This window comes from Salvelinus fontinalis, chromosome 23 (genome assembly GCF_029448725.1).
Source record: "Salvelinus fontinalis isolate EN_2023a chromosome 23, ASM2944872v1, whole genome shotgun sequence".
Classification (NCBI taxonomy): Eukaryota; Metazoa; Chordata; class Actinopteri; order Salmoniformes; family Salmonidae; genus Salvelinus; species Salvelinus fontinalis.
In genome coordinates this window covers 34,231,921-34,259,845 of record NC_074687.1, presented here as the reverse complement: position 1 = coordinate 34,259,845, position 27,925 = coordinate 34,231,921, and the positions used below count along the sequence as shown (strand labels likewise).

The 27,925-nt window shown below is 42.1% G+C and overlaps 1 protein-coding gene across 2 annotated transcripts; it reads left to right on the top strand.

Annotated features, from left to right (window-relative positions):
• Positions 1-122: 122 nt before the first annotated feature.
• On the top strand, positions 123-27,317 carry LOC129821183 (ly6/PLAUR domain-containing protein 6-like). Of its 2 annotated transcripts, none has more exons than XM_055878538.1 (5): positions 123-566; positions 20,277-20,450; positions 23,537-23,635; positions 24,379-24,509; positions 25,158-27,317. In XM_055878538.1, exons 2-5 carry the CDS (start codon positions 20,333-20,335, stop codon positions 25,329-25,331), a joined length of 522 nt encoding a protein of 173 aa, XP_055734513.1. In that variant the 5' UTR covers positions 123-566; positions 20,277-20,332; the 3' UTR covers positions 25,332-27,317. The 2 variants fall into 2 exon arrangements, with proteins under 2 accessions (XP_055734513.1, XP_055734514.1); XM_055878539.1 differs by lacking the exon at positions 123-566 and adding an exon at positions 6,656-6,751.
• The last annotated feature ends 608 nt before the right edge of the window (positions 27,318-27,925 follow it).

The window sequence follows — 27,925 nt, the reverse complement described above, 5'->3', positions numbered from 1 at the left end:
TAAAGTGTGACCAGTGGAGGGCGTTGATCTGCAAAATAATGAGTCATCAAACGTTTTACGCTATTCATTATTAAAATAAAGAATAAGAACTCAAATTATCACTATGTAGCCTTAACATTGGAACCATTTCAGAACAGACTCCAGCTCTGACGGTGCCCAGAAAAATATGGAATATTGATTATCCGTCTCTAGTTTTAAGGATTAATATTTTTGCATTCAAAGGACATCTGCAATATTATTTCTAATCAAATGGGGGAATAAGGGAAAGGCTAAGTGAAAGTGTGGTGTCTGTCTGTGTTCCTAATTTGAATGTGAACCTACTATCGAGATGCGCAGCCTATTGGGACCGTCCCAGTCGGAATTGAACACGCCTCCCGCCACCCGTCGTCAACTAATGTGTTCCATTTCCAAGACGTCAAAGAGTCACAGAGCCAATACAACGACCTACCGACTTGCAATAATCCGCAAAGGCAACACACGGAGGAGTGTACATTTGTTTTAGAGTCGTGGACTATTCAAAAGCTGGGACCTGGGGTGAAGTTTGACTGCTACAGGAGGAATTCCTAGTAAGTGAAGTGTTTTGTTTATTTAGTAACTACAAATACTCCATGGGATCAATAAGCGACAATGGAGTGGCTGTGCGGTGACAGGGTTGAACAGAGCCCCCCAAGAAAGAATTGGATGCATTATTTATTATTTGAGAAAGAAAATGAATATAACAAGAATGGAAAATAATAGAAAAGCCAAGTGCAATAGACTATGAAACTGTATCCAGTGCGCACTGTTTTTGTGTTGTATTTAAGCTGTTCTTGTAGACCCACTTTGACCCCCATTCTTCTGTGTCAAGACCATAACATGATGACCAGAATAGAGACCAGAATATCCATGCATGAATAATACTTACTTTATGGATGGAGAAAATGTATCCTGTCATTTGAGTGTCATTTGAGTGACAAATTATATTTGACTAACATGAAATATATTTGAAAGGCTGTTTTTGTTTGTTTGACATTAATAAATTACACTCCCAGAACAACAAAGGACTGTCTGATTGTCCACAATATAGTTGCTAGGCTACAGATTAGTTACGTTATTATTACACAATTATTACCTATTTTCTATTGAAACCAATAACATTTTGCACATTTTATGTTACTAAATCAAGAGGTTGGGGTATTCAAGGAATAGAAACTATGAACTCCATTTGGACCACACGTCTGCCAGATTGTACTAAATGCCATGCAGGTTTAATTTCACACATTTGGACAGTATTAGAGACCAGGGTCCTGATTAACTGTGGAAAAGGAACTCAGTATTGCAATGGATGTGAATGTAGACTAGCAGGTGCATGGAGGCTCCCATACCCTTGTCGATGTACAGTGTTTTCCCTACCCCCGGACAGACGCATCTATGGAAGCCAGAGGTTTGAGGTTGGCTGTAACCGCCTCACTAGTGGAGAGGTGGGGGCATTGTTCACGGGGGGCTTCCTGCTGTTGCTATGTGGATTTTAGTGCATCTGTTTGGGAGTGGTCTCTCTCATCGCTCCATACTCTGTAGAGCAGAGGTTGCTGGGGGGCAAAGATTTGCCCTAGTCTCCTGCTAGGCTGCTCCTCTCTGCGCTTGTGGTGTGGTAGCTCTGTCAGTTTGGCTTAGATCACCTTGCTGTGCTCTACCCCTTCATATTCCATGTATGGGTGCCACTAAAATCTGGTGGTCAGAGAAAATAACTGGTGATGACCAGAGGTTCCCCCCTACTGTTACATAGACATAGTTATCACCCTGTTTTGATCCTTATGCAATAAGGCATTCACCGTGTTTTCTGCAAACTCTATTTCCTTGAGATTTCATCTGTGTGTTAACTATACTGAACAAAAAATAAAAACGCAACGTGCAACAATTACAAATATTTTACTGTGTTACAGTTCATAGAAGGAAATCAGTCAATTGAAATAAAGAAATTAGATCCTAATCTATGGATTTCACATGACTGTGCATAGGCCCACCCACTAGGGAACCAGGGCCAGCCAATCAGAATGGGTTTTTCCTTTTATTACAGACATAAATATTTGTGTTCAGTATATTAGCTAAGGACACAGATAGAAGGACAAACTGTTAAAGCTATCCTTACCAATCTGTGCCCTAGCACATCATCACTGATGACCTTTCTTATGAACTGATGCATATGCTGTATGTGATCAAAATAAAGGAGGAAACTGATATTTGATCTGAATAAGGGAAGAGTTGGTTCAATTTAAGCATTTCGCAATAAGCATTTCGCTACACTAACAATAGCATCTGCTAACCATGTGTATGTGACCAATAATATTTTATTTTATTTTTTATTTTATTTGGTGTGCAGCTCCATCTGTAGTCTGGCTCATTGATAATCATATGGCGTGTGCGTTGGGGCAATGCATGCTTTTGTTAGGAGGCCATCAGCATAACAATAGAGCATGAGAAATGAGTTTTTGAGATGAAAGAATTGAGTCCTCCTGTAAACTGGGTGTTTCTGTGGGCTGCTCTGCAGCGCTAGGCTGATGCCTGATGCCCACGCGTGGCAAGAACAGGCATGGGGTCCCCTGGGCCCCATTTCAGGGGGATTGTATGTATGGGCCGCCTGCCTTGCTCTCAACAGAAATCACTTGCTGCTGGAGCTGCGGAACACTCGCAGGATTGAGATGAATATTCATTTTTAAATCATGACTGAGAAACACAAATGTATTGAAAGAGCATAATAACTTGATACATTATTTTTGTGTACTTTTCAGGAATGCAATTGTCAAATGTATGATGAGATTCAGTGTAATGGCATACTACTTACTGTACGTTAGATGTTTGGATTAATACATTTAGCAAGACTTATAGGATCAAAATGTTTCAGATTGATTTGATTAACAATCCATCTATCACACAGAACATCTACACTTTGGGTCAGTTTAATGCACTCTCTCCTACAGCTTATGTATGCACCATCATTAAAATCTATATTAACATTGCACTACCGCTATGTCATTGATGGATAGATCTACAACCCGATCGACCCTGCTGTGTGATGGATTAGTGAGGTATCCCCTGACTAGGTTGAGAAATGTACTGTCATCATGTCAGGTGGGGAACGCTCTGTTCCTCCTCATTAGCTTGGACACATTCCATTATGTGGTGTTCTGATTGAAAGTGCTCCCGGTCAGATCTGTGACTGCCGCTGGTCCAATGACCCTGAGTGACACCACCGGTACTAGTGACGTGGCTCTACGGCTGGGCAAAGACAGATGTAGGTAGGGACACCTGCAGGGGCCATAGTGGTGTGTGACGCCTGGGGATGGAGATGGGGGTATGGGGAGACACACGGGTATAATTTGAGATGTGGGAAATAACAAGGATGTGGAGACAGGGGATGAGGGTATATGGGTCATTATCCTCGGTAGGTGCAGACAGAGTATGGGGGATGTGGGTTGTTATCTGGATTATACAGGTATGGTGGAGGCGAATGGCTGCTATGGGAACCCTCCCTCAGTCATGTACTGGTACAGCCAGCCCTACTGCTGAGCCTCCCCACTAGGTTGATGGATGGCTTGTGTAACGTGCCTTTGGTCCTTGGTCCGTCCCTTTTTGCATGCAAACATGACATGACAAATAAGGCCTGTCAAGGTGCGCTCAACTCTGTGTTGGTCTTGCCAGAATGTGCTGTTGGCTGTTTTCTGTTTTCTGTTCAAATTGTCTCTCCCTACCATTTACAGTATCTGAGTTACCTGCAGTAATTTACCCTCAGTAGCAAAATGCTGTTGGAAAAAAACAGGAGAAGAATGGTGATAGTGCTGCATCGCTCTCTCTTACATACACACACACACACACACACACACACACACACACACACACACACACACACACACACACACACACACACACACACACACACACACACACACACACACACACACACACACACACACACACACACACACAGGGAGTCATTGTGGAACATGCCACCCCTGTTTCCCGGTGTAGACCTGGATGCCAGACCAGAGCATGTAGATAAAGAAAGAGCTTTTTGTGAGAAAAGGTTTCCTGTGATTTTTACTGACAGACATGTGGCTTATGATATTTGTATTTCACTTCATGAAGAGAACTCCTTGGTCACACATCCTTTTTAGGTTTAATGTCCACATTTTATATAAGCATAAATCTCTATCTCTTCCTGTTTTAGACTACTCTGTTTTTCTCTCTCCTCTCTCTCTCTCCCTCTCTCTGTCCCTCTGTCTGTATGTCTGGCTCTTTGGACTGTTAAAGACATTAAACGGAAATACTCCACATTTTATAAGGAGACTCAGTAACTTCTCAGCTGCCCTCGCAAATCACTATTGCACACTTGTCATCGCCGTGATGTTCAAGTGGGTCACAGCATAGCAGAGGTTAGTGGTGGACTAGTTCTGAGCTATGATGTTTAAACCAGTATTAACCCTTCAGCCAGCCTTTGCACAGCAGAGAGAGGATCCTGGTGGCTTTCTGTCTCCAGTACCTCAGAGACTGGGCCTGTAGCGGGGTACTCTCTCCACTCTCTAGTCAGGGTGTCACTGAGGAGAAACTGTCAATAGGATCAGGGACAGGGATGGATCAGGGACAGGGATGGATCAGGGACAGGGTCAGAGATGAGAAGGCTTGACCGCTGCGCCACTCGGGAGCCCCTTATGTATACTGTAATGTTAATTTCAAGTACATAACATTTGAGTATTGTCTTTTCAAGGACAATACTTGTAGCCTGGAAATGTGTTAAACAAGGGTTACTGTAGGTTTTGTGGTTCCCTCTTGCTACCGTATATCCCCGTCTCTGACATACTGCTAATGCTGCTCTCTGTGAATTATTCAGCAAAGTTTGTGGAAGCTTAAACGCATGGATGACTTTTACTACCAGACCTTTATGTTCAGTGACTGCACCACTGAGTTGTCTAAGTCAGAAACCCTTCTAACCGAGAGTAGTGGTTCCCAAACTTTTTATAGTCCCTGGGGCGGCAGTGGTTAGCGCATTGGGCCAGTAACCAAAAGGTTGCTGGATCGAATCCCCAAGCTGACTAGGTAAAAATCTGTCGTTCTGCCCCTAAACAAGAAAGTTCACCCACTGTTCCCCGGCAGGCTGTAGGAAACTACTGGAATGATTTTCCATGGCTGCAGAGGGGTGTGGCCTTGCAGAATTCAGTTCAGTTTCAGATTTATTTGGATTCTAATCACCGCTTGGTATCTTTCCTAATGGTTTAGTGATCAGATGTATTCGATTTGTCCACACCGCCTCCTTCTAGCCTCCCTCACGCCACTGTGTGCCTGGAAGAAGCTTGCATCCTGGGCTGAACCTGCTGTCTCTTTTTTGTCCTGTTATATTGGGGTTAAGTGCTTGATTACCATAATCTGCTGCAACTGTGAGTGACACAACCTACATTTTCAATTGATTTAAATGTTCTGTGTTTGGATTTCATGCTGTTCATTTTCTAATCAAAGAGTGTAGATAGAAAAAGTGAATTTAAATTGCAGTGAAATATGAAGAAGAAGCACTCATGGCTGAGATTTCGAGGACTAAAAATACAGATGAAAGCAAAGAGGGAGAATAACATATCTACACGCGGAGTAGAGAACAGGGCGAAATGTTTCATTTGGGGAACACTTTGAACTAAATGTTTTCCCCAAGGAAATCTGAGACTCAAATGTAGCCTACAAAATAAGTCAGAGCTTCTTGAGGAAAGCAGAAAAATCCACTGTCATATTCACCTTCCTTGATTCACACATTGTGATATATATACTGTAGTCCCTCCCATGTTATGGGGCTATGGTAGTCTGGTTACCAGTCTTTTGAGCGAACATTCCACTTCCTGCCACTCCTGTCATTTGTCAAAGAATTAGGATGAAATCCTCTGATCTCCTCGAGCTCATTAATGAAAGGCCAGTCTCTAGTAAATGAGGAGTGGTATGTAATAGCTGAACAGAGACAGCATCTAGGCTAGGGCTATGGTTGGTTAACCTCTATTTTAGTATGCAGGCAACGTCGTCACCCTGCTCAACACTTTGAATGGATCGAGAGCGTAAAGAAGCACGGTTTTACTATCTACAACCAGAGATACACTCACCATGTCTTTTGATGATCTTTCTTTGAAGTTAAGCACTTTTAGTCCATGAATGTGATTGGATAGTATCTTATGCATAATTCATGCTTTGTAGTAGTGAAATCCATGTTTTATTTCTTCTGCAACATAACTGTAAAAAATGTTCTGCCACACAAAGGGCAGTAAAATCAAATAATTACGATTATCATTCATTTCCTTTCTATAAAGCAATTGTCTGTATTATATTCTGTTTAATCAATTCATAAGCCTGCATATACTTCAATAATCACAGTTATGTATCTCTGGAATAAAATACTATTCCCTTCCATGACCTCAGTATTGCCAATAACCAAAGGTCCGATTTTAGGGGATTTCAATCTCTTAAACTTAAGCCCATCTTCAATTGACTGCTTGAAGCTGTTTTTCCTGACTGTGAATCGATCAGTCCAATTTTCCTCAGGTTACATGGTCATTGTCTTCAAAACGAAGCGGCCAGTCATTCTGACTTTGAAGTCGGGCCTGTACAGAGCATAGCATTTAAAGCTTTATGCACCGTGTCTAATTGTGTGTTTTTTTGACAGACTTTGGTGTTGGGAAGGACAAAAATGTGGTCCTAAACCACTCATATTTCCTGAGGGAAATGAGTTCGCCGTAAGATAAGACAGGTAAGATCAGCGATGTAAGGTCTCCTGTAACTACATACACGGTCACTTCAACAGCCTGCTAGGGAGTAAATCAGAGAACCAGAGACTTGTTGAGTTCTGGTTGGAAAGGTTCAGCCTTCCTGTCTTTTATAGTCCGTTGACTGGTGGTTTATGCTGGTCCTGTCTTCTATCCACTCTTCCTACCAGACCCAGTCCTACCATTGTTGGTCTCTAAAGTTCAATCAAGCTCAAACGTAGACAATCAAAACCAGCTTCTCATAGTTGAACTCATTCTTAAATGAGTTCCACTATGAACTCATTTCTTCATTCTTCTTTCTTCATTCTCCTGGGGTACACCAAAGAAGGGGTACCTAATTCAACCTTTAAAGTCAGCAGTCCATGCCCTCCCTGTGTATGTGGTGTGAAAAGTTTTGAGCCGTTCCTAGTACCTCTATTAAGACAAAAGGGAGAAAAAAGAAAACAGTCACCTCCAAAATCCCAATTAGCTCCCATGTTGCCTTTCAACTGGACCCACGGCTTCATGTCACCCTCAAGTTCAAGGGGATCAGATCCACCCCTGCAGCCCCTCTCTCTGAGTCTGAACCCTCTGCAGCTGTCACGGGGTACATTATCCCCCCGTCAGCCCCTCTGATCCCAATCATACCTCAGTCACAGTCACCCCTCCACCCCTCTTCTCCTCGTGGACCCGGTCCCGTATCAAAAACTTCACACGTCTTAGCCACCCTTCAAAGAGATTTGGTGTACTGCACCCTCTGTTTCTCATGCAGGGGCTTTAGCCCCTTCACAGGCCAGCCAAACAATGTGGGAGAGCTGGTATGTCCCAGAGGAGGGGGGCGACGGGCTGACTGCGCCTCTCCTAAGCCCCCTGCTAAAGCATTATATGTAGAATAGGAGCACTTGTACGTCACATCACACTGGGACGCAAACATGGATACCTGTCTCACTGACTGATCGATAGGCAAGGCCCATGTACTTGTAAACTGTGGTAAGAGAGGGGGGAGTTGAGCACTGTGTAGAATAGTGGAGGGAGGAAGGGAAGATGAAAGGGAGGGTCTCATTGTGATCCTTAAAGTGGTACAGTTAAAGTCAAGTGGTCCAGTTTGTACAGTAGATGGAGAGCTCCATTGTGAGTTGTATTGACCTCCCAGGGAGCTTTTCCTGTTTGCTTGGTAGCCACCCTACATTGTGTGGTTTACGGTACACAAACAGCATGTACCACATGAGGTCTTCTGTTTCAATGTTGGCATTCCTATAAACCTTTGTTTAATTCTGCTCATATTTGCTTTGAAATGAAAGGCTTTTTTGGTGATCACTTTATGATCTTTTATTTATTGTATTCATATTTATAGGCATATGTCGTAGACATAATTCAATACTAAAGCACACCCACATTTCTTTTATTTGGACTCAACACAAGCCATGTTTGTCGTGAATAAATGCAGGCAAATTGACAAGCTTTGTTTGGAAAAAAACTACAGCTACAGGCCAGAAACCACAGAATGTTGGGAGAAAGGTAATTATTCTGAAATGTGGAAAATTACACAGTAATTATGACAATTGCTCGCTTGGTATTTGTTACATGATGTCATGACAGGGTTTGAGTTAATGTGAATAATGTAGGCCTAAATACTTTAATGCATTCGTTTTAATGGGATAAAGTTGAAAGGAAATGAAGCTTTAATCACATTGCACTTGGACCAATCCCTTGCAGTAAGACTATAACTTTGGGACACATTTGAATGTTCCCTGCTCCTTTAAATAGAGTGGTTTCCTATATCTAAAGTAAATAACTAGCCTACTCGCTAGCAATTGAATGGCACATAGTGGCAAATACAGCCACACAAATAAACATTGACTATAATGACTATAGCTGTTGAGGCATACAGTCCATTGAGTCTTCATTTGATCCAGCTTCTCTTTCCTGCTGTTATATTATTACAGTCCCAGACTACTTCAAACTACTGTGCAAATCTGCGCTATCCCGTAGTTTATGTCTATCATAAGTGTGATCGCAGTCTGAGGTAGTGTAAAAAAAACGAATTGACTGACGTCGGTTCAATTATTTGAATTCCATTTCGTACGTTTTTGTTCTGTGAGCTCAATGCACACATTGCAATCCCTTCACGATCACACATTCTTCTGTCTTTTCAGTAGCAGGCGTTAAAGAAACACTAGACTGGACAAGTAGATGCGCAAGGGATTATGGTCATTGTAGTTAATTACCACGTTTTATGCACTAAACTATGTAGAAATTTTGGCCTGTTAGAAACTAAAACTCCCTACTACATCACACAGCTCAGGCTGGATCTGATTTGTATAGAGAGGAGCTGTTGCTTCGCAATGTATCTCTACCTGAATATACATGATCTAAGTGATTGATAGTTGGTGTTCAGCAGTCATAAAAGTATGCCTTATTTACTTTGAAGAACTACAAGAACTTTGAAGAACTATAGTGATTTTGTCAGACGGCATAAGCAGCAGCTCTATAGAGACGAGATGATGACTTGGAATGAAATAATATAATCCTCAAATGAAACAAATGTAATAGACACGTCTGAAATATTTTATTAAAATAAAATAATGTGAATAAATGACTGGTTAATAAGTGATAAGCAGTAATGGGCAGTCACTACCATCATGTGACTTATTAATCGTTTTATTCTGTGTTGCTACAACATTCAACCAAAATAATCAAAACCGAAATCGAAAAATCTGATTATTGTTTAGTACCAAACCAACCTCAAAATGGACTAATAGTCAGATCCCGTGTCATGTTAAGGCCAAGGCAAAGTACAATACATTTTTTATCTGCACAGGCAACATTCCACTGCTTTATTATTGTACAGTGGACGCCCTTTTATTCCTGACCATGGCATTTTCTGGCAGTAGCCAGCAGCCTGTTCCCCCCGTGAGTACCAGCTACATGGTTAATCCTCTGGATTTTCGTATGTGCCAAACCTTCGAGATTGGGGATTAAAAAATTATACAGCTGACTTGGAGCACTTCAAAAGAAAACTGCTGGATTAGGGTTGTGCTGGTCGCATGTAGGATTTCAATTAGCCAGCCAGTGATTCTGATCCGATTTGACTCCAACTCCCAAGTCCCAGGGAAAGTCCCAAATGATACCCTATCCTCTACATAGTGCACTACTTTTGACCTGTGCACTGTGGGTCCTGGTCAAAAGTAGTGCACTATATAGGGAATAGGGTGCCATTTGAGATGTAACCACAGGTTTTGTGGGATAGACTACCAGAGGGCCAGGGGCATCGTTGGCTGCTGCCATATGGCAAATAACAAGAGCGGACAGTCCATGTTGATGAACCATTGTCTCGTTTTGTTTTGGCACTTTTGAATCAATGGAGACTTGGGCTTTGTCTCGACTGTGGTTGTCAGCCCTGCATTTAATCAGCTTTACTTTGTTTGTCTGAATCGTCCTGAAAGAATGGCATAATTGGATTTGTTAAGGGACAAAAGGTATGCATACTGTATAGATTTGTCAAGCTTTTTTTCAGTTGTGCAGGCAAGTTCCGACAAACCTCTCCTACTGTAGCATACTGTAGCATGCTATGTTATATTTAAGCAATAAGGCCAGAGGGGGTGTGGTATATGGCCAATAAACCACAGCTAAGGGCTGTTCATAATCACAACACAATGCGGAGTGCCTGGACACAGTCCTTAGCCGTGGTATATTGGTCCTATATCACAAATCCCAGAAGTGCTTTATTGCTATTATAAACTGTTTACCAATGTAAATAGATCAGTAAAAATAACTGTTTTGTCATACCCGTGATATACCACGGCTGTCAGCCAATCAGCATTCAGGGTTCGAACCACCCAGTTTATAATAGCTAGTATAATATTTTATACCACTCTGCTGCCCAGGTACAAAGCTGTTGAAATGTGCACAACTGTTAAAGGCCCACAGCACAGAAAGAATAGCTTGCAGCAAGAACCTCAATATGATTATATATTTTAAAAAAGGAACTGTTGTTACTTCAGTTACATTACCAGCTAAAAATATTGTAATCAGATTACTGGTACTTTTGAAAAACAAAATGATTACTTATTGGATTACTTTTAAATTCAGAAAGGGTGTTTTAAAAAAAGAAAGAGACATTATGACATCTTTTGTTTTTTCCAATGACATTCAATTCAGTGTTGAAAAAAAAGTGCAAGTGCAAATTTGTTCCACCTGAGCGAGTCTGACTACAAGTCAGTGACCACTATGATGACACACCAAATGTGTTTGATGAATCACTTTTGTCTTCTTCTAATGCCTCTTAAGGGAAGGTAAAAGTAACTGAAAGTAATCAGATTACGTTATTGAGTTTGGGTAATCCAAAAATTGCGTTACTGATTACAATTTTGGACGGTAACTAGTAACTGTAATGGGTAACATTTCGAAAATAAACTACCCAACTCTGCTCACCACTCTCCCCTCCCTACCTCTTTTCCCCCCTGTCCAACCAATTCTCCCTCCCTCTTTTTCTGAATCTGGTCAGACCAGTTCTCAGAGTCACTAGACTGCTGGTGATTTGCATTTCTCTTCCTCTCAGAAGGGAGGAACCATTATTCACAGGTCATTGCTCAGCCCAGGAGATTGTGTTGCGGGCCACAGATTGCCTTACCCTGCTGGCATCCTCTCCAAGAGGGACTCCTGCTGCTCTCACCCACAAGAAGGCTCAGGCCCAAGCATTTTGGTTTGGGCTTTAGAGTAATATGAACATTAGGTCTGACTTTGGCACTGACCTGAAAGAAGATTGGGATGGGATGACTTTGCGTCATCCTCCCTCGAGACAACAAGGTATACTATGCAGCCAGTTGTAGAGAGACAAGGCAGATTTAATTCTGTTCTTAATTTATGTGCATCTGTACTGAAATGAAACATTGGTAAGACTGGATAATATTGTTGTTTCTAGTCTTCTTTATTAGCCCAGCACCTATGTTTTTAAGGATGTGCGTATGACCACAAACTTTTCTGTAGATTGGATAATATGTCACCAACTTTATAGAATTTGGTAAAGGATGATAAACATGCTAGTAGTAAGAACCGGTACTTCTTTGATTCATTGAGAGTCACACGTGGAGAGGTTTGAAGCAGTGTTGTTGTGTGATGAATGGGGTTCGTTTTCCCTCCTCCAATATCCAGTTGAAGCAGTGTTGTTGTGTGTTGAATGAGGTTCGTTTTCCCCCCTCCGATACTCAGTTGAAGCAGTGTTGTTGTGTGATGAATGGGGTTCGTTTTCCTTCCTCCGATATCCAGTTGAAGCAGTGTTCTTGTGTGATGAATGGGGTTCGTTTTCCTTCCTCCGATATCCAGTTGAAGCAGTGTTGTTGTGTGATGAATGGGGTTCGTTTTCCTTCCTCCGATATCCAGTTGAAGCAGTGTTGTTGTGTGATGAATGGGGTTTGTTTTCCCCCCTCCGATATCCAGTTGAAGCAGTGTTGTTGTGTGATGAATGGGGTTCGTTTTCCCCCCTCCGATACCCAGTTGAAGCAGTGTTGTTGTGTGATGAATGGGGTTCGTTTTCGCTCCTCCAATACCCAGTTGAAGCAGTGCTGTTGTACAGTATGATGGATAGGGTTTATGAATGGTAATCATTTTTCCCTCCTCCGATATCCACAACCATGTGGAGCTATTCATTACTCACCTGGGGCCATGTGGGGCACTGAAAGTGATCTTACCAGTAATAAATGCTGCTTTTCTTCATTACTACCCCATTGACCTCTCTCACAGCAGGCACACACACACAGACACTTCCTGGCTAATTAAACTTAAGCACACCCAGACACACACCCTTTACGTTTGCATTTAAAGCCATAATCCTGAATCAGTGGTCGGTTGCCACGACCTGCTATTTTGTCAAACCGAAAGGGAGGGGTCTGGAAAATGGGACCATTTTCAAATTCATTAAAGGCTGGAGTGATGCTTTTCCATTTAACCTGTCACCTCAGAGTGAGATTCCCCATCTTGTGGAATTGATAGCAAGAGAGAGTGAAAAATATTACACAGACAAATAAGTAAGGAGAGACAAACAAAAGAATGAAACAGTCACGTGGTGTTAGAAAAAGAGAAAACATGGATTCTGTCTAGGTTCCTCCTCTTCTCCTTCAACAGTGATTACCTCTATGGCTGTGCCAACTGCCAAACAACAGTCTATCAGCCCTCCCTTCAGACCTGTTAAACAAAAGAGAAGATTCTAAGTACAAACAAAAGACTACAGCTTCCATTTGCACAGCGCGCCAAAAGGCATGAAGGCTTTGACGACAGGTGTAGCTTATGGCAGACATCCTGGCAGAGGTTTAGAGAGGCTGGTACAATTGAAGTTGTTCCACTCCAAGCATTTCCTGACTGAAAGGTTGACATGCATTGGAAGGTTGCCTTTCTGAACCACCCATTAATTATTGTCTTATGAAAAAAAATATGAGAAACATTTTAACGTTTTTCTATGAACTCTGTCTGACCAAGGATTGATGCTTATCTCACGTTATTAATGCATGAATCAAAGAGGAAGCTGTCACTGTAAAGAAATTCCAAGTGCTTATTCCAACACAGATGAAGACATGGGGAGAAATATCATGTGAAATCTATTTTCTTCAATCATGGCACCGGTTGTGGGAAGTTTTTAGCTAGTGTTAAATTTGGCCCTGATTTTGTAGGCAATCAATCAATCAATCAAGTTTATTTGATATAGCCCTTCGTACATCAGCTAATATCTCGAAGTGCTGTACAGAAACCCAGCCTAAAACCCCAAACAGCAAGCAATGCAGGTGTAGAAGCACGGTGGCTAGGAAAACCCCCCTAGAAAGGCCAAAACCTAGGAAGAAACCTAGAGAGGAACCAGGCTATGAGGGTTGGCCAGTCCTCTTCTGGCTGTGCCGGGTGGAGATTATAACAGAACTATGCCAAGATGTTCAAAATGTTCATAAGTGACAAGCATGGTCAAATAATAATCATGAATAATTTTCAGTTGGCTTTTCATAGCCGGTCATTAAGAGTTGAAAACAGCAGGTCTGGGACAGGTGGCGGTTCCATAACCGCAGGCAGAACAGTTGAACCTGGAATAGCAGCAAGGCCAGGTGGACTGGGGACAGCAAGGAGTCATCATGCCCGGTAGTCCTGACGTATGGTCCTAGGGCTCAGGTTCTCCGAGAGAGAGAAAGAAAGAGAGAAGGAGAGAATTAGAGAGAGCCAAGATTTTCAAAATGTTCATAAATGACAAGCATGGTCAAATAATAATCAGGAATAAATGTCAGTTGGCTTTTCATAGCCGATCATTAAGAGTTGAAAACAGCAGGTCTGGGACAGGTAGGGGTTCCATAACCGCAGGCAGAGGATAGGCGATAGGCGCCGTAACAACAAAAAATACATTAAATGACAGCTCTAAATCGCCGTAGGCGATTCCTTTGTTATTCGATTATCCCTTTGACGTCTGTAGATAAACTATTTTAGAGCAGTCACACTCTTTCTCGATCATCCTCCATTTCTGTCAGTCTTGTCCATTTGTTTCCTACAAAGTCAAGTGAGGCACCTGCTGACACATGGCTTAGCATGTAACATGTAATAGTAGACTCCTCACAGAGAGATAGAGGTACCTTAGCATGTTAAATACGAATCCTCATCGAGAGATTAAGGCAAATAAGATGTCCTTTAGCTTCTGTGTTGACACCTGCAGAGTTGAAATAAGACCGTTGTCCCCACTCCCAATGTCAATGGGATACCTGTCTGTTTGTGTCCTTTAGCTTTCTCCCCATTCATACAAAAGCTATTATTTTGCAATCCCCAGAGTAAAGGTTGAGGCAGAGGTTAGTCTGGTGAATATCAGAAACACTCATCTGATCTGCCTCATCAGCCCTGTGATCAGTCAATAGTTTTTGTGGATGGTTTTAGCAGTTCAACAGTCCTCTTAAGGACTTAATGTGCTACTGAGAAAGTGGTTCCATCTGTGAAAATAATGGAATTAATAAATTATTGAACACTCCAAAACTGGTGAATCCTGGAATTGCGGAATTTTTCTAAATAAATGGTCTAAAAATATTTGTATAAAGGATGCCCGTTTTAACTGTTTATACATTATGTATTAGTGCAGTGTTTTATACAACAGGCCTGTCAAAGTTATCCTAGCATTGCAGATTATCATTCTTGGTCCACCCAAGAATAGTCTTCATGTATTTGTTTGTTTCATGTATTTGTCTCTCTACCTGTTACAGTAGCAGGAAAAGGAAACAGGAAATGGGTCAGGGTTCCTGCTGGTTGATATGTACACCTCTCTCTTTTGGTCTCTCCCTGAATACACTGTGGACCTTTTGCCATGATAACAATCTCTGTGAGGAAACTCAATGCAGTCCACCGTGGCTTCAGAGTGCCACAGCGCCTTGTCCAGTGGGTCAGAAGGTAGAGCATTACAAGGGGCCATGACTCTGCACAGCTTCTGGACATATGTTGTGTTTTGTGTTAGTGGTTGTGGTTTTCCTGGCATCACATTGAAGGTACAAATTGCAAGCATTATGTGTGTACATGAGAGCCGTAATGAACAAGTGTACTTGAAAGAAGTTGAGAGACATTGATTCAGGTGTTGAATATAACAAAATATAATAAAACAATCCCCCTACCCGTGACCAACCCCTCGTGATTTCCCTTTGCACTTTGCAGTGGGGCGTTGCCAATGTTCATGTTATCCTATTTACAGTTACTGTAACACAGCCATCAACGTGTTTTAGATGCATTATTATGGCTAAACCGGATGGGATGTTATGGTCTGGACCTTGAAGCACTTTTCCTTAACAGATGACCATACAGGGTTCACTCTAGTCATCCACAGGTTAGTGTGCTGCTTAAGGGGAGAGTGTGGTTGTAGAGATTAGGTCAGGAGTGAAGTTCAGGCTCGATTTCCACAGTTCAGCAAATTCAGCACATTTTTTAAATTCTCTTTTTTTCCTGACAGCTTTGAAAACCTATTTTAGAGTTTTGTCTTGTAGTATTAAATATCCACTCCAGTTCCCTAGCACCTCATTTATCACCTGATTTACTTAACAAAAGGCACATCTCAATTAGGCGGTTCAGGTATCCTCATGACATGGCACAAGCGGGGGGGGCTTTCCTCTTTTGTCCTCTATTGCTCCTATATTGTTCCCGCAAGCAAGGGGGGAGGCAGATGATATCAGAGTAAACCATCAGACAACTCTTTGAATTGCCTAAAACCCTTCAATTTTGCAATTGTGTCTTACAAAACCCTATTCTGCTCTATTAGTGTACTTTACTGTATCTATACTTGTGGAATATCGTTTTTCAACAGGAAAAGTAAAAAAATATCTGTACTTTGTCTAGGCCTATATCAGGTGACTCAACACACTTGTTCTCGTCACGATGGCTCTGTTGCAACGTGTTGTACTCTTCATTATTGCTTATTCTATTCAAATCAAATCAATAATTGCACACTTACATTGGGTATTAAGATTGTTTCATCATTATCTAATGGTTTACTTAATTTCATATGCAAAGCTAGAGCACAATCAAAACATTGTCCTATCGATTCTATCACAGAACAATCCCCACACCAAACAATTATATTGTTTTCATAAATCAGGTACCCTGCTAATAGCTCAGACTATAGTGACTGAAAATATTTGCTCAGGGTCATTAGTTAACAAAAGAAGTTGACTTAACGTGGTAAGATAAGATAATTGTGTTTATCTCTTCAACAGCAGTGTGCAGCAAAGAAGAGAAAGCATACACACAGTACTTACTGTATGAGCCAGAGCCCAGAAAATGAAAGATGTTTTGTTTTGGTGCACTGAAAATCCAACAGTGTGTCAGTGTAGCCACACCCTGAGATAAAGATTATTTGCTCAGTCTTTTAGATTTCTTTGGCCCGTGTTACAATACCTTTAGCTACCTGCCTCAAGGTTCATAAACAACACAAATCCCAATCATCACTAAACATGGTAGAGCAGCTTTGTTTGATAATTAAGGTGTGGAAATTCAGAGTAAAAGGTTGTGGTGTGGCTGTGGTCTGAGATATTGCTGGTTGGTGAAATGCATTAAAGTGCTTTATCACTCCCCAACCACCCTGGTAGCCCAGGGTGACAGAACTCTAATGGCCTTGTACACCTGTCCTTAAAGGCACAGTGCAGTCAAAAACGTGTGTTTTATATTTATTTCCACACTGTGAGGTTGGAATAATACTGTGAAATTGTGAAAATTATGATAATCCCCTTTTAGTGTAAGAGCTGTTTGAAAAGACCAGCCTGTTATGGTGGGATGGAGTTTTGACCTGTCTGGTGACATCACCAGGCGGTAAATTAGTTAATAGACCAATAAGAGAGAAAGTTCCAAACCTCTCTGCCAATAACAGCTAGTTTTAAGTTCTCTCTCCCCACTCAGACCACTCTGACAGTCCTAGCAAAATTCTTGCTTGAGAAATTGCTCTTTGCTAAGAAGCTATTTTTGTTTCTTTTTGACCATTTTAATTGAAGCAATCACATTAAGGTACTTAATTGTTACCCAGAAATGATTTGATATTAGGATAAAAATGGCTGCATTGGCCCTTTTAAAGACATCACCGGCTGATTTAAGAGGCAACGGTCCGTACAAAAGATGGCTTACAGGAGACTTCAAAGTTTAAAGTCTCAAGGCGATGCTGCTATTTGTGAGCAATATTTGATTTGGTTCGATGGAGCACTGTGAGTACATTCACACTAATCAGTTTGAGTCAGCTGACTTTGAGAGCTAATCCTAAAATGACTTAGTGAGTCTCAGAGGTAAATCCTCTAATGCCAATAAGTATCAGTTTGACTGGGGGTGTCAGATATTACCAGATGAAAATGAACTAAGTGTGAACTTTGGAGAAATTTGTTGTTGTTTCTTGCTTGCATTGATCTTAGGAGTGAGACATCTTACTCAAATGCAATTCCATAATCAGTTTGCTTTGCACCCTTCTCTGTGTCTTGTTGTGCCACACAAATTGCTTGAGTCAAGTGTATGTGACAAATGTGTAAATGGCTCAAATTTTTCTTTAAAGAATACAACAACCAACCACAGGGCTATCCCTTGTCCCGTGGCCAGGCACTCTTCTGTGTCCCTGTCAGCTCGCTCTGACAGAATGGGCCAAGGTCTTTCTCAGGGTGAGGAGAACACAATTACACTATAGCCAACCACTACATTTCTCCCAGAGTTGATGGACGAGCCTTGTCTCCCAGCTCTCAGGCTGTGTCCCGTGCTCTAGGCTCTGGAATGAGATTTTCCCAAGGGACAGAGGCCCCATCTACCCTGGCTACCTCAGACCTGTTTGGGAGACTAGGAAAAGGACACTGAATGGAAGTCAGGCCATTCTACCATTCTCTGGAAGGTCAGGGCCATTTCACCATTCTGTGGTGAAAACAAGAGTTTTGGAACTCTCCTCCAATGTGACTGTGGTTATTCAGACTTTCAGAGAAGTCAACATCTACCCAGAATCCCTAAGTGGGTCAACAACATGGGCCTCGGTGGTGAGACTAGACTAGACCACCGCCTCCTTCTGCTGAGGAATTGCTGAACCTAATGAATGTCACAATATTGTGTCTGGGTAAGGCTGGTTTGTCTGTATTGGGCATGTTGTGGGTTACTGGGTATTTCTTCAGAGAGAATTGGTCAGACCGTTAAGCAATCTTGTCTGGGAAAGTCAAGGGAGGTCCTCACGCAATAATAAAACAACATGTCTTAACCTTGTTCACACAGACACAAGGACACAGGCATTCCATTAAAGGCATACGAGTACAATATTAATGTAATCATTTCACCCTTCCCCCTCTAATGTTGCCAGGGAATCCTATGTTTTGTCACTGTTAAGTCTGAAACTGTAGGCTAAGCGTAATTCCCTTTGTTGCGATAGTGATGGTGACACATCAATCCAATTGCAGTCACCCAACATCACTATCCCTCAGGCTTTGAAGACAGACAGCCACAGTGATTCTATAAGTGATCCTGAATAACTTTGGATTAAATCATATTTCCCTCTCATGTCTTGTGGTGACAAGTGTATAAGGATTTAGTTTAGAAACAAATAACAAACCAATAATATTTCAGTGAAGACTGTTTCTTTATTTGTGGTAAAAGCAGAGTTTACAGAAAATACCTATTATAATTTACTGCATATGTTTTTCATTTATAGAGCCTTGGAGAAGTTGATACATTGGTAAAAAAAAAGATGTATTCTTATAAAGAATAAATTCAACTAATCAATAAGTAAATAATAATAATATAATAAAGTTGTACTTTTTATTTTCTTAATTTTTTATATCATAAACAGCAAACAACAAGACACACTTATAAAACAAACAAAAATACCACACCTTTACAGTTTCCACCCAAGGAACATGTAAATGATTGAAAGAAAATGTACTCTAATATCCATTACGTAGTTAGAAACATAACACTTTACAGGTACTACATGTTGGAGTTTTGAGTCATTCCTCACCGACATGCAGCCACTCTCCTCCTTGACTCTGCTGTTCTGTTGTCCAGGAGGCTGGGCTGCTACCCTCCTGGTCTTCTGAGGAGCCTGGTCTTTCTCCTCATGAATTACGAAGGTTCGAGGGCCTATTTGGTACACACAGCCTTTCATCTACCCCTTCAGCTATGACTAAACAATACAGTAGTACTCTCCACTCTCTTCCGCTGACAGGTTAGAGAGGACCAGGTAGATGTATGGTTGAAGTGCATTTATTCGGACATTCAATCCTCAAGTATTGGTCGATCTTCAAACATAGTAGATTTGTCCAATATGACATTGTACCCTTGACCAGTCTTTTTTTGATCTACGCAACCAGGATAGAGTATGATTAGAGTTAGAGCTGAGAGCCGTTCGAGAATCATTTTGTGAGCAGGTAAGACTTTGGGCAGACCACCAGCATATACATTTGGATGTAATTATTCAATTGATTTGGATGCTTCACACAGAAGTAACTGTTTATTACTATCCCAACTGTTTGTTTATGCCTAACTCTGTTAATCGTTTCTCACTGCATAAAGACTGAGCTGGACCAGAATCAAGACAGCATGAGGGCTGATGATGCATGAGAGTCTGGTCCCTGGCAGACTGACTGGTGTCATTGATCTAATGAGAAGATGTTTGACTGGAGGATAATAGATGCAATCTGTGTCCCAAATGGGAACACGGCCTGACCGGGGTCAAAAGTAGTGCACCACATAGGGTGCCATTTTGGATGCAGCCCTAATGATGAACACTGCTCTGTTGTTTCTGGTCTGGTGGCTGATTGGAGGATGTCCAGGGCTTCAGGGCTTTCCTTTGTCTTTTCCAAAAGGGCTGGTGACTCCCATGGTCACTGTACCATGTAGTTAGGATAGGCAGTCAGGATGCTTTGATCAGAAATCCAAATCCAAAAAGCATATTTTTAAAAATATGCTTTTTTTCCCTTTGAAATGAAACAAAGTAAATTGTGAAAAGTGGAACATGCTATCACAAAGGCTAAAAAAAGGTAATGTAACTAAGAATTGGGTTAAATGTGTGCTCTCTTTCCTCTGCAGGTGTCCTCGTGTGATTGTCCAATCAGAGACCTGCATGTGTGAAGCCGCGGCCAGCAATGGAACCCTGGCCTGCAGTGGCCTGGGTCCTACTGCTGACGGTCATCGCTGATTGGCTGAAAACTGCCCAATCAAAGGACTTTACAGAACAGGACATCATCTACCTCCATCCCTCAAGTAAGAATCAGACTTTATTATTTCATGACCAAAAGCATTTAATAGAGGGATGGTGTCCCAATTTCCAAGATGAGAGTGATATGCTTCTAGACATCCAATACTAATAGCATGAAAGCGCTGTAAATTACTTGTAACCTATTTCACTATGTCCAAAATGCAGCTGACTTGCATGGAATTGGCGTTTGTGTTGGACTAAATGTATTAAATTATTCCGACAAGCTATGAAAATGCCCAGGGTTTGGTCTGCGATATGGATGCCTTGTAGATCAGTCAGCACCTGTTATTGCACTCAGAGATCCCACTTCTGCTAACATCATCAATGATGTGACCGGGCTGCTATTATCCCAGTGACTGGGTGTGATAAAATTGAGACGGTCAATCAGTCACCGCTATTGGCCTTGACTGTTAATCAACTGGCCAAGCCACGTCCATGTATTCATGTAGCCCAGCCCTTTCTCTCTGAGAACGTGTAAGCCTTATAAACTAGGGCTAGGGGGAGACCTTCAGCCCCTCAGTCTCCTGTAAAAGCTGTCATTAGACTGAGTCTGTTATTACAGGCCATCTCTAATGGAGGAGAGGCCCCTCTGTCTCTCTGTCTCTCGCTCGCTCTCTCTTTCTCTATGTCTCTCTCCCTTTCTCTTTCTCACACACACATTCACACTTTTACTGTCTTGTGATGAAACAATTTTGTTAGATGAGCCCCCTTTGCTTATTACACCCCTTATAACTGCTGCTTATCCCAAACCTTAATAGACTGCTCTATTCCAATTTTGACTGACCCTTAAGAGTTATGAAAAAGTCAGTCAGAGGCTATGCTACTCAGGAATAGCTGTTAGGGGTGTATATCCAGTGAGGTTGTGATCCCAAGCCAAACCAGACAGATCTACAGCTGGCACAGCAACTGCCTGCTCCCTCCCCTCTCCACCACCAGGCCAGGCTCTTTGATCTGAGGTATGGGGTCATGTGACTCCATGCATAGCTACCCGGCACAGTCAGACGCCCCACAGTCACCCATGTTGTCACTGCCTTCTGCCCTCTGCCTTGTTTTGTCTCATCCACACATTAGCCCAGCAATATTTCCACTCAGTCCCCCCAATAGAGACACTACACCGTAACTGTAAGACCAACGGCAAATGGCATAGATATCTTATTCACGTCTATTCAATATTTCCTGAATCAGTTCAGATTGAAACAATGAAATACATTATCAATAAATCAAAGGAATGCTTATACAGAGGGACTGTTATCTTAATTAGAATTCTAGTGGTCTGAACCAAGTCGTGACAGTGACGACCAACTAGACTCAGCTGAGGATAACTGATTGATTGTTGTCCTTTGGCTGTCCCTGTGACTCGGGACAGAATGTTCCGGGCATGGGCAGAATGTGGACACTCACTAATTGGTCCTCAGTGTCAATTAGATCATGTTCCCGAGCCACAGGAATGGTTGCTTTCCATAACATAGTACTCTCAACTTGTTAACTCTCTCCTCCCCTCTTCTCTCTCTCGCACCTTTCCTCCCTGTCTTAACTCAATGTATACCCGTGCCAGTATAGGGCCAATGGTAAATAACTACAAGTCATGTAAGTCACATTACAGCTGGTAAATTGCTGCTCCGCACCTCAAGTCCTCTTAAAGGCCTTTTTCCTAGTTTGTTAGCTCAGTAGATAAGCTAAGTTGCCTCGACATGGCCTCTGTACAACAGTCTTTTCCCATTTTTTCAGACCCCCTACAGTCCACTTACCCCAGTCAGTGTGCAACAAACAGACTAGGGCACTATAGGCTTCTGTAAAGGGGCATATGCTAGGTATAAGCTCCCAGATTAGGGTCTGAAACAACCCCAACTCTCCCCCGGAAGCGGGCCTGTTAGAGGTCAGCCCTCCCACGTCTCAGAAACAGGTCCCCGTGTAGCCAGAGAGCAAATCTCTTAAGATCTGTGACTCTTTCATCACAGAGAGGCAGAACTCCCGGGATCAGGTTAACACTGTGCCGGCTTTCCGGGATACTGCGGGAGATATCCGTGTCAGCTCGAGGCCACCCCTCTAGTCCCAGTGGGGATTTGGTAGATTGTGTGTGTGTGTGCGCGTGTTCGCGCATGTGTCCGTGTCTATGTACATATGTGAGCACGTGACAGGGTGTTTGCGTAGTTGTGTGTATGTCTTTGTGTGTGGGTGTGGGAGGGCTGCTAGGGAGCGGTAACTAACCAGACATCCTGGGAGATGGAGGGAGGGGTCATGGTCTAGCTAGCAGTGGCGAGGCAAGGCGGGATCATGGTCTGCGTCCCAAATCGCACCCTATTCCCGATATACTGCACAACTTTTGACCAGAGTCCTATGGGCTACATAGTGCACTGTATAGGGAATAGGGTGCCATTTGAGATGTAGCCATGGTGATTGGCAACAAGCTTTGTGTTCTGAATGAAGTTTGCCTGACCTGCAGACCTGCAGCTATCATTGGGGAACGGTGTGGAGGAGTGGCCAATCAGATTAATGTAATGGTGTGAAACTGGAAAGACTAACAGCTTCTTCGTCCCTTTGATCACAACAGATGGCCCACCATGGACATTTTCCATCCTCTGGGGACAATGCATTGAGAAGGGAGGCAGCAACTGTGCTGCCTGGTATTAGTCTTAGTGTTTCACTGAATTAACAGAGTGCATGGGGTAAACTGCACTTGGCAATATAAGTCTTTATCAGAACAAGTGTGTGTGAGAGAGATGTAGATTACTACTAGTCATAAACTATGTACAGTATACTGTATGTTGGTGCAAGGACTGAGTTCCCCTCCCTAAAGTCCATGTTGTAAGAGTGATTTTTGTTTTACTAATCCAAAATAACGCGTTCCATGCATTCCAAACTTATTTATCAAAAAGTTCAATCTTTTATTGGACAGATTTCATAAACTAAAGCTATTATTAACCCAGCTTTTAGTATAAGCGTGCTAATCTTATTCAATGTTTCAGGACTTCTGTTCACTTAGGCTAAGTGTATGTTGGCTATGGCTGTGTGACTGGCTATGCATGTCCCAGTGCCCTGGGCATGACTCTTAATCAGTGTGTGGAATAAGTGTGTGTGTATGTTTCTACAGCCACTCCGTTCCCAGGCGGGTTCAAGTGCTTCACATGTGAGGAGGCACCTGACAACTACGAGTGTAATCGCTGGGCGCCAGACCTGTACTGCCCACAAGGTCAGTCAAACCACTAGGGCAAACCAATTTTCTTTTCAGCACCGTTGATACCAACAGTATGATTTCAAGCCCTACTCATTAAGTAATAATAATATGTTAATTCTTTACTCCTTCTGCTTTCAGATAGGACCTACTCTTACTTTGTATTTAGATTAGGCATTCTTTCCTTCTCTGATTGCTGCCACAAAGTTGTAAATTACTCTGTTCCTTCAATGGAGGCCTCGGTGTATTATTAAGTATATGTCACCCTGCTGTTGACATGTTTAGCTCATAAATAGCTAGTGAGTTAGCTTGGCTCGACCTCTATCGGACAGATTTACAGCTTGCTCTTAAAGACTAATAAGTTACTCTTGGCCGAGCCCAAAAAATACACGTTCTTTGTATAAATAATAGCCTCATAGATCGTTGGATAGAGACATGCACTACTTGACCAAAACTCCCTGGAATGCTCTCTGTGACGTGGTATGATTGGCTTTCCTCCAGGTTTTATGGGTTTGATACTAAAAGTGACATACAGTCATGTATAGCTTTGGAGTATATCAGATACCGTATGGCAGAGGCTTCAATGCAGGAAAGGGTCAGATGTAGGTAGCCTATAGTGTTTTCCCCCACGACCTATGAGCAGAAAAGTACAGCTTTTCTCTCAATTCTAACTTAACTCAATATCCGTCCATGCTAACCAAAATGTGGCAGCTACAGCAAGAGGTCAATATGTCTTATTTACTATCTTTTTTTCTCAACAGAGACCAGATATTGTTACACGCTTCACAAGATGGACGTGGAGGGGGACAGTGTTTCCGTGACAAAGCGTTGTGTGGCTCTGGAGGACTGCCTCTCTACTGGATGCTCTGAAGAAGACCATGAAGGAAACAAGGTGAGGAGTGGGAACAAGGGGAATAGTGTTGAGCCTAGTGTTGGGAGGTTAGAATGGCATGACGTGGGGTGAGGGTTTCTCTGGCGTAATTATTCTAGTTGACTTTGGGCATAGCATTTTTCTGACTTGGAATTTTTCAGTCATGACGTAGACCGAGGTAGATGGTGTTGTAGCCAAACTGCCGCCAACAGGGTAAAGTTTATGGTTGGATCTCAGGCTATGGTGGTGGTCAACTCTGGACTGGGGTCAGAGCCAGGGTCAGGCAACGTGAACAGGGCACTTTATATTACGGCCCTGTCCCAGTCACCACCACTTAACTGTGCTTTTGAGTTAATCCGGAGATCCTCCAAAGTGCTCGCTCCAGATAAGATAAAGAGAAAGGTTGAAACTGCTCTCTCTCAGTAGGCTGTCATTCTAATCCCCGGTGAAAGGTGTGTCTCTTCACTACCTCGGAAGTCGACATTATTCCCCATTGAGAGACACAGAGAGAGAGAGAGACATAGAGAGATGGAGAGAGAGAGAGAGAGAGAGAGAGAGAGAGAGATAGAGAGAGAGAGAGAGAGAGAGAGAGAGAGAGAGAGAGAGAGAGAGAGAACAGAGAAGACGCAAGCGAGTGTTGTATCTAACGTTTCAACTTTTCTCCTTTAGGTCTGTACAGCGTGCTGTGAGGGCAATATCTGTAACCTTCCTCTCCCCTGGAATGAGACAGAGGCCGTGTTCGCCACCACCTCACCTCTCAGTGGCACCACAGGAATCCCACAGAGCTACAGACTAATATCCTGCCTCCTTTTCCTCACCCTCCTCGTCTCCAGCTATGTTTGAGAAGTGGAGAGAGATACTGACATATACAATTTTCTTTACCAGTTGAAGGCCTGATCCAACTGTTAATGTATTCCGATCCAACTGTTAATGGATTCAATCTACACCCTATGGAAATAGTACTCACTGAAGTTTTTGACATTTTATTTTCCTTTTAATTAAAAAGGAATCCAGTTTTGATTCCCTTTCATCATTATGGTTGGTTTCAATAAAATGTGCACTTAGAACTGGACACTGATACTGCTTCTAAAACACAGGCAATATGGCTGTCAATCTTGAAGGATTAAACATAATAAAAATCCCAGTATGAAATGACATAATTCTCCCCCTACTAGTCTTCTGCACAGGGACAGAAGGAGGGGAAACTGTAAACCTTGAAATGTGTTGTGGCATGTTTGGATTCGTCAGTAGGCTATATACTGTACGAGTTTCAACATTTTCCAGCGATGAGGAAGGACTGAAGAACAGCTTCAGCTTCTATGAGGATTTGTCTGGTGTAATGTTTTTATGTTTTTACATTTTCACATTTGTGAGTCAGTACCCCATGTTGTATGTTTGACACATATGTACATATACATAGTATTTATTTTTTTATGGAACATTGTTGTTAGAAGGTGAATATGTCTGTGTGAAACGTTACGCCGGTAGGTTTATATAATAGCATGTAAGTGTAGACTACATCTTTTATTTTCCAGCAGGAACAGGTGACATAGGCGCTGCTCATCCTTTTACGTCTAGTATGCAGAAAGTATTTTTACCGACATGGAAAGAGAGCCGGGCGCTTATCAAACAAACACTTAACCCTTTGGTGTTTCTGTTGTGGGAAGACTATTTCCTCAAAACCTAAAAAAGGATCAAAGTTAATTACAGGTCTATTTTAGCTTCAAAATTTACCAATGATCAAAAATAAATCTGACATTCCACATGATACAGCTACCCACATACCTCAGTGCAGCACTTTGTTTGGCCTAGGCTTTGGAAGCTGTACTGTAACTGTAGGACAAATAGCATGTTTTTATGTCTCGTCATTTCAGTTTTAGTGAGAGGCAACAATAAATGACTTGCTTTGTGCGCACACAATTAATTACTGACACTACGTGCTCTTCAGGAGACTTTTTCTCACAAGTGTTTTAATGTTTTTGTACGTTCTTGTGACATGTCCCTCTGATGTTTGTACTGTGCTCTGTTCTGTGACATGTTTCTCATCCATCACTCTCTGTTGGCGGTGTGGTTGCCTGGCCAGGCGAGAAAACTGCAGAGTTAGCAAATACAGTGTTATTGTTCTCCAGGATTTCTGATTTATTTAGGCTGACCGCCCGAGACATAAAGGAGACTAGTCACTTCCCCCCTCCAGACCTGGGTTCATTTACTATTTTAAATCATCGTTTGGCTTAATGGACCAATAGAATAGTCCCAAAATGGCAAACCATGCTCACATAGTACTTCAGGCAGACTAAAGCAAACGATCAAAGTATTTGAAAGATTTCAAATAGTATCTGAACCCAGGTCTGCCCTCCTCCCTCCCTACCACACTGTCTGTTCAGTAGGACTCCAGCCAAACAGCAAAAGGAAAACAGTGAAGCATGATTTACAGAAAGCAAACATTTTTACCTACTGTAGTTTGCTCTGTTAACATTTATAAATTACATTTCGTTTTTTATGGGGTAACATAAGGGCTAAAACATGTTGTGTCCCTTTAAACCAATCAGGCAATACTAGATTTTCCCTTTTAAATATTTTGCCGGGACTTTTGTACTGTGACCTGAATGCCAACATATCATGCCAGATGTTGCCTTAACTCATTCTAAGTAAATGCTGTACAATTCATGGAAGAAGTGCTTGTGCATGATCTTATCTAGTCATGTTGTGCCAATTGACGTTATGTAAATATCATCTCCGTTTGTATATGCAATGTCTCTGTACATAATTGTATATATAGATGTGAAGGACTTTGTAACTTCATATTAAAGATGAAGACATGACCACTTAGCCAATGGTGTATGAGATAATTGAGTGAGTAACTCAATGGTGTTATTTGAGTGACTCAAAAATACTACTGTGATGCTGGATACCATATTCAACCAATGGTCTGACCATACTAAGCCTGAATACCCATTTTTGTTAATACTATCAGACAAGAGAATCAGCACGCTATTTCACTGAAGTTAAACAGTTAAATGCTTCGCTCTCACCATAGTAGGAATCAGTGGGTGATTCCTTTGTCAGGATCATTTGATAGATGTTACATTTTTTATAATGCTGCTGCATGCCACTACTATTTAGGTCCCACAAAAACATTTCACCGTTATTTCCCTGTTTTCCAGTCGTCCTTTTTCCACAGATTGCAGAGTTTCCAGCAACTGCAGCCCAAACCCTAGCGTGACGCCTATAAATCTGCTGTGTTTTTCTACCCGTCGACCTTTCAGCGGCGGTGACGTCTGAGGATGACTCATCTGAACTGAGCAGACCTGTGTCATGTGTAGAATCAGCAGCGGTTTCTGATAAGCCATCCTTGGAGAGTTGTTGTAGGGGCCCCTGATGCCCCGTTCTAATACTTAAGGGTGGAAAAGCAAACAAACGACCCTTCAGTCTGGACA